This window comes from Ciona intestinalis, chromosome 3 (assembly GCF_000224145.3).
Source record: "Ciona intestinalis chromosome 3, KH, whole genome shotgun sequence".
Classification (NCBI taxonomy): domain Eukaryota; kingdom Metazoa; phylum Chordata; class Ascidiacea; order Phlebobranchia; family Cionidae; genus Ciona; species Ciona intestinalis.
In genome coordinates, this window is record NC_020168.2 from 1580054 (window position 1) to 1592003 (window position 11950).

Consider the following 11950-nt stretch of genomic DNA (forward strand, 5'->3'; position numbering starts at 1 on the left):
AATAAGGTGGGGGAACGATTCTTCACTAGCATCATAGAATTATGTTACTTTATGTATAATGTATTGTATGCTTTATAGACAGTGGTTCTTAAACTGGGGGGCGTGAAACACTCGTAAGGGGGGCGCGAAAAACTATAAAATAAAGTGTTATTACATTGGTGTACAAAAGGCTAAAAGTTAAATTAAAAAAGCAAACTTTTAAGCCTGTTTTTAAACCTCTTACACATGCTAAATGATGAGGTGTCAATTCCTATTATGACGCAAATAATCGCTGTGTGAATTTCTATTATGTCGTAATTAATTGCCAGGCAAAACAATCACTATTATGATGCAATGAATCCCTACTATTTCGTAACAAACAGTCTATCTGGCTAAGAAAAAAATGGTAAATATAAGGTTACACTACAAAGTAAACTGAACAGGTATTTGATTTCACTCTTGCGTTGATCACGATAAAGTGTTTTACGCAATAATCATATACAGTCAACCAAGGGGGCGTGGTTTAAAGCATGTCCAATATGTCAGGTTTGGCTGTGGTGGATCATGGCAGAAATTAATTGAACACCACTGTGATAATTTAACAAAAAGGGGGGGCGCAAGTTTGTTGAGATCTTCATTGGGGGGGGCGTGCTTCAAAAAGTTTAAGAACCCCTGCTTTATAGGGATGTGCTGAGCTGAGCCCGAAGTCAAAAGCTCGTCCCAGGGCATCTCCTTTTTTGACCCTCGGCCGAAAACTGAACTAAACGCCAAGCATTATGCTATTGCTATAATATTGCACGCGAGAGCGAAAAATATTAAAAATAAAAAAGGTGAAGCTACTAGGAGATGGAACATGTTTTATTTGATTGTCACTTCACTTGTCCTATTGCAGCATATCTATTAACTACGTTTCATAATATAACAATCGGAAGGAATTTGACCACTTACAAACAACCACGAGATCAAAACATCTTGTATGAGCGTACATGTTTACACTCTGCGCCGGCGTAGGAAATAAAGCAAGACGTATGCGGTTGCATGCATTCCACACCTAACAAGCGAAGCAATCATTGTGACTTTATTCTCGTGAAAAGTGACGTAATGAAACTCTGGTTCTCGTGCGGTGTCATTAAAATTCACATAATCGCGATTTACCTGCGTTTAAACTAATCATCAGAACCAAAAACTATACACAAACTACAGATCGTATGGAAGCGAATAAAACACGATTGTTTTTCAACAATCTCGTTTGTGATGTAACAATCGTAATGGTTTATCGAAGGTATACTGAACGTAAATAATCATTGCATTATCCACGATGGAAATGCGTAAAACTTACACCAATGTTTCATTTATTAAAAATACGTGTATAATTTAGTATACAGTCTGTAAACAATATAATGTTAGTCTTAATTTACCCCATAAAGCCTAATAGATATTAGTGTGCAAGACCAATATCTAAAGCGTTTATATCACGTCAGAGATAACGTTGACTGGACGTAAATATCTGTATGACAGGCAACAGTTATAAATAATTTTTAACTAAATATATATATATATTTGTTTTTGTTAAAAATCATGAAACGAGATGTCTCTTTAACCGCAAACCACGTGTTCTGTATTATTTTAATTAGCGTCACTTCTTGAATAAATAAAAACACATCTCCTACGTGCTTGGACTCGGGCTCGTGCCGAGCTTTTCGTTGAAGTTCGGCGCTTGGCGAACGCGAGCTTTTACAACTCAGCACATCCCTGATGCTTTAGCTCATTACAATGTAGTACAGGTTGCTCATTTTTATTTGTACCACAGCATAGCTTCTTGTAACTTTACCATGGATAATTATAGTCCTTCCGCACTGGTCAGGATTCTTCACAGCTTTCCACATTTGACGTTTAAATTTGTTCTACTTCAAAACCCTGCATTTACCGTGGACAGTTCAGAATACCTTGAGGTTTAAATATTTTATATATATATATATATGTTACGTTGTTTTTTATTTACTCTCAAAGCTAAAGTTTGTGTGGTTAATTAGGATATCATGCAGGACCTAGGGGTGCCTAATAAGACCATGGGTTGCAAACAGTTATATATTGGTTATTTCGTCCAGAAACGCTACTCGGCCACGTCCAATAGATATCAAATCACCATACGAGTTTAACAAACCAATTTTGGTCCGATACCTTAATTAGTGTTTGAGTTATCCAAATAACCAAAATATCTGCAACTGCACAAAACTGTTTGCAACTGCATAGCGGTGTTTTGATCATAACTGAAATACCATTTGAAGCGTTGGACCAAAAGTTGGTTTGTTAAACTTGGAAAGTAATTTGACATCCATTGGCCAGGACCGCGTAGTGTTTCTGGTCAAAATAAACAAAATATTTGAACCTGTAGTTTTATTAGAGACCCTGCCATGCAGTGTCTTATTTCTAGGAACAGTATGTAAAATCTTAAGGCATTTGTGTTGAGTATGTTTTATAAAAGTATTGTACAAAAAGGCTATTCAGTGGCCAAGATAATCTCTTGTTTTCATGTATATAAATTTTAATGCAATCTTTTATATATATATTATATACAATATAAATTTTTATGCAAACCAACAAAAAAATAAAATTAGTGTATGGATAGAAATGCTTAAATGTGATCTAGGGGTATAACCAAAGTTTGTGAAAAAGAAAAAAGCTTCTAGGATTATTGCTGGAAAAATGACTAGGCCGTTTCACAATGTATATAAAATAGAAGTTCCTATAAAAAAATGGGGGGCAAAATGATTATTTTAATATAAAAAGTGTTGAAAATTTAATACTGGTACATAAGAGGAAAAGACCAAGGTTGAATCTGCTCGTTTCGACAGGCGTTTTTTCAAAAGCTGTTTAGTTGTTTGAAACTCGGTGGGACCCAACGTCACATCAGGAAACGACGCTTGTGTCCGCCATTACCGATCCCACAGAGCGTGAATCGCCCATACAAAACAAATGCTTGGTCAGCTTGTGTTTATTTGATTCTTGTAAGCGATACAAAGCTAGAAAACACGCATAGCGGTTGTTTTAACATTTAAAATATAAAGTTCTAATATAAATCTTGTTATAAATAATATTAAATCTAAGAATCAATGTGGAGTAAATTAGTATTTTGACTGGTTTTCAGCGTACAGTGTGGTTAAACAGGGTACTTTTACGTTACCGATTAAAACTAATCAGCTAAGTTTACGTAATAGTATAAGTCCATACCTACAAATCTACAAAACCATTATAGCAGTTATAATCCAACATGAGTTGGTATGCAACTCTACTAGCTTCATGTCGAAGTATCCTGCTATATTAGCTAACACAAGCTATATGCATGTAACCTAAAAACCAAATGTTTCCAAGCAACTGTATGTGTTTTTAATAGCGTCCTAATACAAACACAGAGAAAAGTTACAATTCTATGTAGTTTACTTCAAAAGATATCGGTCTGACCCAATAAGTGATTTTCCCGGGACGCTTTACTAGCAATATTATGCTCCATATCAGAAAGGAATAAATGTAGTTTATTTATCCTTGTCTATAACTAGCAGATATGGTGTTTGCGTCAGTATGTTTTCCTCAATATCACTTCGCTATTAAGTAAATTTTACAAAGATACCTAAGTTTCGTTGCCGGGTATACATGTATACATGTGAGCAAAAAATAAAATCACGGCAATTTACATGCAAAACTGCAGCTAGATACACTAGTATATGTTAGTCTTAGTGTTATGCGTTTTTGTTTGTATTTTTATATTTTAAACATGTTCTTTTTTGTTTTTGGTTGGTATACTTTATATTTTCTGTTTTTTTATTCTTAATCGATTGAGTGTTCAATGACAGTTGATTATTTATGTGAGGTTTTTTATTGTGATAAATTCAAATAACGTTAGTAGAAAGCCATTTTTATGCACAGAAGTGCTTGGTTCTTAAAAAAAGTGCAATATTTAGACGAAAAACAGCACCAAGCAATGATAAAATGCTATGCCTTGGGATACTTAATGGGGGCGAATATGACGTCACAGAAGCGGGGACAATGGAATACAAAACTGATTGTTTTACAATTTCCTAACTCGACCTATACCAACTGCGGGACCTAGATCACATTTGAGCATTTCTATCAATAGACCCACACAAACTTTTATTTTTTTGGTATGGCTCTTTAAATTGATTGCTTTTTATAAAACAACTGTCTTCGATTATTTTTCAGAGTTTGGCGATTCTCGCTCTTATGCCAATTGTGATACTTCTCCTTACTATGATTGGGTTTTTGTTCTATTATTGTTGTGTTGCTGTCAAGAGAGCGACACCTAACAAGAACAACAGTTCTGCTTGTTACTGTAGTGTCTGCATGATGACCACATTTATAATGTTGACATTGTAAGTTAAATTGCATGTTTTATTTTAAAATGACTAGACCGACTTTAGTCGAGCTTGCCATCTTATTTTAATTTACTTTTTAACCAACACCCAGTGGCTCAACGGGTGCGCGTAAAAGGGTACCATAATCTGGATATTTAGATCAGTCATTCCAGTCAACCTATAACAATATAATTCTTTTTTGGTTGTGCATACTAATATCTATTCTACTTTGTGCGGGAATTAAAACTAATGTTACTTTATTAAAAAGACAAATCTAAATTAGTATAAACTGATGAATGATTGGTGCAAGTTTTACACATGATTATCGTGCGTAATGTGATGTTTTTTTACATCAGAATGGCTTTTGATAAGCTATTACAAACGTTACATCAGAAACGAGATTGTTGGTTTATGATATAATTTTATTCTAACAATAGTGATTAGTTTGAATGCGGATAAACCGCAGTTATGTCAGTTTGAAGTGGTGCTAATATAAGAACGAGAAGTGACGCTATCAGTAAATTGGAACTGACACAAATTGTAATATGGTATAACAAAGTATCGTACTGGCCGAAAAAATTGTTCCCCGGCACCGCACAAGAACCAGAGTTTCGTGAATCGCTGAGTTGCAAGATATGAATTTTACACATTATACATGTAATTTAAAATTGATTTACACTTGTTCTGTAACAGTGTAACATCATTTTAAAATCCGAAGCTCAAACATTTTATTGGTTTCACAAAAGTAATTTCACAACGATAGGTTCGTTTGTTAAGTGTGGAATGTATGGTATTGCATGCGTCTACCTTTATTTCTTAACCCAGCGTAGAGCGTAAAATGTGACAATGTTTTAATCTCGTGGTTGGATAGTCAATGGGCCATTTCTCCCGATTTTAATATTGTGAAAGGTTTTAATGGACGGTTAGGTTGCATTGGGACATCTGACATAACAATTAAAGGTAAAAATGTTCCAATTTCAAGCAAAGGAATGTAATATTGAATGCAATGCGTGTGTTTTCGTTTTAGCTTTTTCTGTCTAGGTGCGTGTTTGCTAAAAAGGGACCCGTAATGTGACTTCAAAACAGTCCCTTGCGCCCCTGCCAACAATCCCAACAGCAGATAAATAGTTTTTTGGAAAACTGTTTATTTTGGCTTTGTATTTAGTCAAATGGAGTAATCAAACAACGGGGTGCTTTAAGTAAAAATGGACCCCCCGCCCCTAGCCCCTTAAAAATAGTTTTATTGCAAATAGCTTTTTTTGTAGGTAAAATATTCATTTATTTGGTCTGTTTTTCCTTTTTACTTTCAATTTAGGGGATAATTATTTTTCCAATAAAACACAAATGATCGAATCCAACAAAAAACTTTTTAGGTGGTATGCTAAACTTTTTATAAACAAAATATGAATATGCAACTATTTGCCATATATAAATGTAATATATGTATATTTAAGTTTAAATATCTTGCTGCTGATATATAGTCAATATTTTTTGCTGTCTCTTGCAACATTATTGCATAGTGCTCCGTGTTGAAAACTGGGCAAATTTAGTGTAATGCTTCTTGTGCTTTATATAGGTTATAAAACTTGCTGTGTTTTTTATTGTATTTTATTTCTCTGCAAATGTTTTTCCCCAAGCCTGGAAAACTAAAAAAAAACAGTACAAAATCTCTAATCAAATATTTCTTAAAATCAATTTTTTTTAGACATCAATGTTTGATAAATAATGTTCACACAGTCTTTGAAAAAAAACACCAAAAGTTTGTAAACTTTGTCTTTTTTTACCCCACATGACTATGCCTAATATTTTTTTGTTATTAATAACACTTAATATATTTTATGTTTTTTTAATCACCAGAGGTGGTGTGAGTGTTGGAATATATGGAAGCATACAATGCAATGAAGGTATGCGCTCTGCTATTCAATCAACAAATGAAATCAACCAATCTTTTTCTACAATAACAGATGATGTAAGTGAAAGTGTCAACAGTTTGCTGCATGGGCTGCTGTTTACTTTTGCCTGGTTTGGTTAAGTTTATCCTTTCATGTTTGAAATCCTGGTATTGTGTAATTAACTAAATACCTCTACATGCCTCAGGCACTCCAGAACCAAATTAGCTATGGGTGATTGAGACTTCATGATTGCTGTTTCATTCATTGGCATGAAAATTTATTCACAATTTCCCTCTTTTATTTTTTAATTTTCTTTATTTTTGCCTTTAATTTTCACATAAAAGATTTTAACTTATTTTTAGAACATTCATATACTAGTTCTGTGTAAAACAGAGCAATTAGTCTTAGTTGTATTCGATTCAACTATAGTATTATGGACCTAAAATCCCATTTTTTTTTTATTTAAAGTATATAGTAAATAAAAGTTTTGTGTCAAATTAAGAATATATACTTAACCGAGAAATACTTCAACACAGGTGCAAGACATATCTATGTTACTTAGTGAAATCAATGCCCAAACAAATCAACTGTTTGCTGTGGAAATTGATACATCAGGAACACTTTCTGTGCAAGAATCATTGTCAGAGATGAGTGATAAACTTGATTTTAACCTCCAACAAACTGAAGGAGCGAATGATAGGGTGGAATGGACCATTGAACTTCTGAGAGTCGTTGAAAACTACAGGTAGGAATGTTTAAAACAAAAAATAAAGATTGTTTTTGCAGCTTTTGTATTTAAACTGAGTAACTTATCAACAATCATTCTGTATGGAGTTGTATTATGTATTTCAAAAACCCATTTTGTAATAATGGGCTTGTGCATACAATAATGTATAATCTAACTCAATCCTAATGAGCTGTCAGCTGAGTTCATCTCATTATTAGTTTGGTTTGGTCAAATATTATTTGTTTTATGATGATATATCAATGCACAAAGTCTTTTTACAAATATTGGTGGTTGTTCGCTTGTTGCTTATATGGAGTCTAATTGTTTGTTCATCAGTTCATGTTCATGGTTTATGTACACACGAGCACATCTAAAAGCAAAATTCACTTTGCCTTAAAGTTAGATTTTGTGTGCTAGTTAATAGCATGTGTATATTTTTGGTATGAGATGTGATACAAGATAGATATAACCACAAACCAGTACCCACATATAGTATTGGTATGGTCATTGGTTACAACATATATAAAAGGAACCACCATTCCACCAATAAAATATCTAGACCGTAATTGTTGATTTGTTGGTGGATTACATGGCCTGTGGTAATTATTTGTTATTGTTAACTATTTAAGTTTTTTTTTTACGTTACTTGTTTTTTTAACAAGATTCGTGATGAAAACTTTCTGCAAATTTCAACCTTATTGGTATTTCAGTTGTTTTTCTTTTATAATGCTCGACTACTGTACTTTCATATTTAAATTAAGAGAGTTTTGTAATATGTGGTTTTTGTGCTGATATGTTTATATAGATATGCCTCAGTTTTCCATTTGAATAAAAATGTAATGCCAACAGAAAATGCAGCAGTGAAGCATTTTCATGTAGTTTGGACTTTGCTTTGGCATATTATATCTGCTGACTCACTCACCCATTTACATCATCACATGTTTATTACTCAAAAGTGTGTTTCATATTATAGTGATTAGTTTCACACAGAGTAAGGAGAAATGTTCTCCACTTCTCCAGTAACAGTAAATTCCCGAAAACAAGTTTGTTACTCATTGTCTTTGCACAAAAACTCTAAAATGAACATTATGCATTCTCATGATGTTGTCTTTTTTGGCAAGGTGATACATAATTTATTTATATTTTTGCATCCACCGAATAACAATGACCTTGAATAATTCTTTGATTATAATAAGTACACAAATGATGGTAGTTATGAATTACATATTCTGTTATTCTTCCCCCATTCCAATTTTTTGTAAATGTATTATGACAGTTTATTATTTTCTTCAAAGGACGATTATTACTTTCTCACTACTGGGAGTTATTGGGCTCGTGTGTTTACTTGGCCTTGCTGGTGTTTGCTTCAGATCCAAATGCCTTCTTGTTACGTAAGCCATCTTTTTACTCTGTAGACTGTATTTATGTAGCCTAATATAAGATATCCAAATATCCCGATCTGTTTTAAACTATAGTCCATCGGTTAAAAGTAATAAAAAGTTCTATATATCTCCTTAACAAGATAAGCCATTTATAACATTGGATAAGGTTGGCTTATAGCAAGGCTTTTAGGATTTATGGCATGTCTTGTTTTGTATTTAACGCATGTTACATGTGATTTGTAGAACTACCTTCATTGGATTGATGTGTCTTGTTATATGTTACATATACATTGGATGTGACTTTATGGTGGATGTGGTAAGTTGGTTAAAACAATAAAGTCTGATATGTCTTTTCTTCTTATTTTTACTGGTTGAATATGCAGTAGGGTGTATTTATTTCTTTGACAGGCGGTTGGGGATTTATGTATGGATCCATACACTTATGTACGCGACCAAGCTGTCAGCAAACTGTACATGAATGAAGCAACTGCAAATTATTATCTCAACTGTTCTCAAGAAATAGGGAGTGTAGATCCATTTGCTTCAGTTGTGGAAGAAGCTTTGGACGTAGTCCAACAATTCTCTTCTCTTATTGAAAGCTATGATACTAACCAAGAGGTGCCTTGTGATTATAGCTTTAATGTGTTCCATAAATAATTGATTGGTGGTGAATCGTCCCATTTGCTTGGACACGTTATTAGCCAGAGTTTCTTTTTTTAAAGATGTTCTTTTGCAATTTATTTCTATATATCTCTATTCTCACTTGCTATATCTTACATGTTTATTCAGATTATAATACATGTATTTTTTTATAAATTTATATATATATTTTAAAATAAATGTACAGATTTAAAACCGGTAATTATGTAGAAGTTGAGGTGTTTTTGTTTATATCTTACCATAAAAATCCAGTTTGATTAAAGTAAACTGTATTCAAATAACATATAAAACTGCAAAAATGTATAAATTAATAAAAGTTAAAAAAATATGGTTTAAAAAAATTGTTCGTTATTTTGTCTGGAACAGTGTACTTATTAGCGCCATTAATATTTTGAGTTTTGTTTAGGAAAAAGTGAACAGTATTATGGCACTGAATAGAGATCTCACTACTGAGCTGAACTCCCTGTCTGGTCATCTTGGATGTAAATCTGTAAACAAAGCTTTGGATAATTTCATACCAGCCATATGCACGTCAACATTTGAAGGGCTTTTTATTCTCATATGTTCTGTACTTGGTTGTTGTCTTGCACTTACAGCTGTGCTGTGTGCTGCACCTAAAACTTGGAAGCGATTTTCAAAGCATTCTGGGTAGGTTTAGAAATATTTTAATATATTCAATAAACAACTGTCTAAAATATATTACAGCATATCAGTTTATTATATAAAAAAATAAGATAGCGAATTGTTTAAACTTCTGGAATTGCCACGCCTGAAGGAATAAATGTATAATATTTATTATTCACACTTACATATTTTCCTTCGTGGTAGTAACAATGACAGTGACCTTGACCTGGATGACGTGTTTCTTCCTCCAACCAATGTGGAGCATCGTCCAGTGATAAGTCGCACCAACAATCCTCTATATGTTGCTCCTGAGGAGAGATACTCTCGTCGCATCAGCAGCAACCTTTCAACAACCAACCTTCCAGCTGCCACAAACACACTAAGCTTTTTCCGAAGATCTGAGGAGAATGTGAACTTGCTTGACCAGCAACCCCCTCCGGTGAGCGACATGTAGAAGTTGCTGAGAGTAATTTGCAAATCTTTCATTTTCACAAACCACTTACATGACATTTGTAATGTTAATGTCATTATCTACCTTGCATGCGGATCAATTTTAATTCCTGCAATACTTGCCCGGCTGCTGCATCTGCTTTATTGGTTTTATTTTTTAATTTACCACTGATTTCCTTCATTCTGTTAACCCCAAATCAGGTTGATTAAATGTGTTTTTGTTCCTTTAGTACTCCCCTCCTAAGCCCGGCTCCCGTTTCGCTCAGGACTGATTGCAAGTTTTTATCTGAACTGCTGTCACCTAACTAGCCCACCAAACAATCCAAATTTCAGTTTTTTCTTTGGTGTAAGCTGCAGATTTTCACCCAGCAATGCAATACGAGTGCAAAACTATTTTATCAAAGTTGACTGTAATCCGAACTTTCAGATCTGCCGATTCGTGTCTTTTCGTATACCATGTGTTGCAAATATTTTTGTTCATGCTTACCTACATTTGTGTGTCATATTTTTTTACGTATATCGTTTTTATTTGCTTTGGTTGATATGGTCCGATTTCTTAATTTGTTACTGTAAAATATATTCATATTTTAATGCATTTTTACCAAAAGAACTAAATGTGGTACATAAAGCTTTTAAAGTACTTTTATCATTTTGTATTCACAGTATTATGTAAGTTTTATTAAGCTTTAAATGTGTTATTTTTAAATATTACTTTTTAAATATTACTTTAATTCAACATTTTTTACAAAATGCTGTACAATTTATAATGGCATTTTATAAGGTGCTTTTTTATAACATTTGGTACTGCATTACTTTAAAAAACCTATTTTAAACTTAACATCTTTTAATTTTCACTATTTAATTGATTGGGAATCTAACGTTCGTTAAACATGGTTATTGTTGGTGTTCATTTGGTTGCAAGCCCATTCTTGGTTTTGTTGAAATAAAACAAGTTCAGTTTATTTCTCATTTGACTTTTTTAGTCAATTAATTGCCAGACAAAGATTCCAAACCAAATTTTATGATTGTGGCATTACTACTGGAAAGAACCGACTAAGGTCTTCATCACCCTATTTGAAAGAATTCGGTCGATGTTTTGGGATATGTTTAAAGCGCAACCACATATCCAAAAATGACACTTCCGTTCATTATTGCGAGCGGAAAGTTGTCTGCTAGGACAACACCGGTGTTGTGATATATTGGGTGCGGCCAAATCATATTAAATACACTTTTGCATCATACTAATGTACAACTTATTCACCATCTACATATCTCGCGTCACTTTTGCCGATTAATCATTCTTTCAAGACATCATGCAACTTACTTTTCTTTTATTCGTTGTAATCGACAATCTTCTTTTATTAACTGATTAACATCTTTACCAGCACCAGTAAAATATGTCCATTAAAGTAATCTGGAACAATTATTTTAATAGTACTTGCTTATTCTAGGTTTGATATAACGTATTCAACCTTTTCGTCTTTAAATAGCAAAACAAAATTTCAACATATATAGACGTCGTGCCCGGAGCGTTTCCAACCTTCTGCACATGGGCAATAGCGCCCGGTGTCGCAGAAATCTAGTTCCCCTAGATTCCTAGAACAAAGTTAGTATAGAGCCCTGGAAAACTGTTTCCCATCTGCTACGTACAACTTATTTTATGAGAAATCTAGAATTCAGGTTCCGACTAAAAATAACAGTTATTATAGATGCGACATATTTTGTACATTTCGTTTTAAAGATATATATAGTAGGGTGGGGGAAGATGGGACACCTTTGGCACATAATACCCAAATATTTAGATCGTGTTTTAAACAATTAACAACGGTATTTGGGAGTCGGGAGGATACACTTCTATGATTATTT

At 33.4% G+C, this 11950-nt stretch overlaps 1 protein-coding gene across 1 annotated transcript; it reads left to right on the forward strand.

The window, feature by feature from the left end:
- The first annotated feature begins 1743 nt into the window (after positions 1-1743).
- LOC100183845 (protein tweety homolog 1-A) lies at positions 1744-11046 on the forward strand. The gene is made up of 10 exons (XM_009859670.3): positions 1744-1931; positions 4198-4367; positions 6207-6318; positions 6778-6986; positions 8264-8359; positions 8594-8666; positions 8759-8968; positions 9417-9658; positions 9839-10073; positions 10315-11046. The coding sequence occupies exons 1-10, from the start codon at positions 1812-1814 to the stop codon at positions 10354-10356; spliced, it is 1509 nt and encodes a 502-aa protein (XP_009857972.1). The 5' UTR covers positions 1744-1811; the 3' UTR covers positions 10357-11046.
- The last annotated feature ends 904 nt before the right edge of the window (positions 11047-11950 follow it).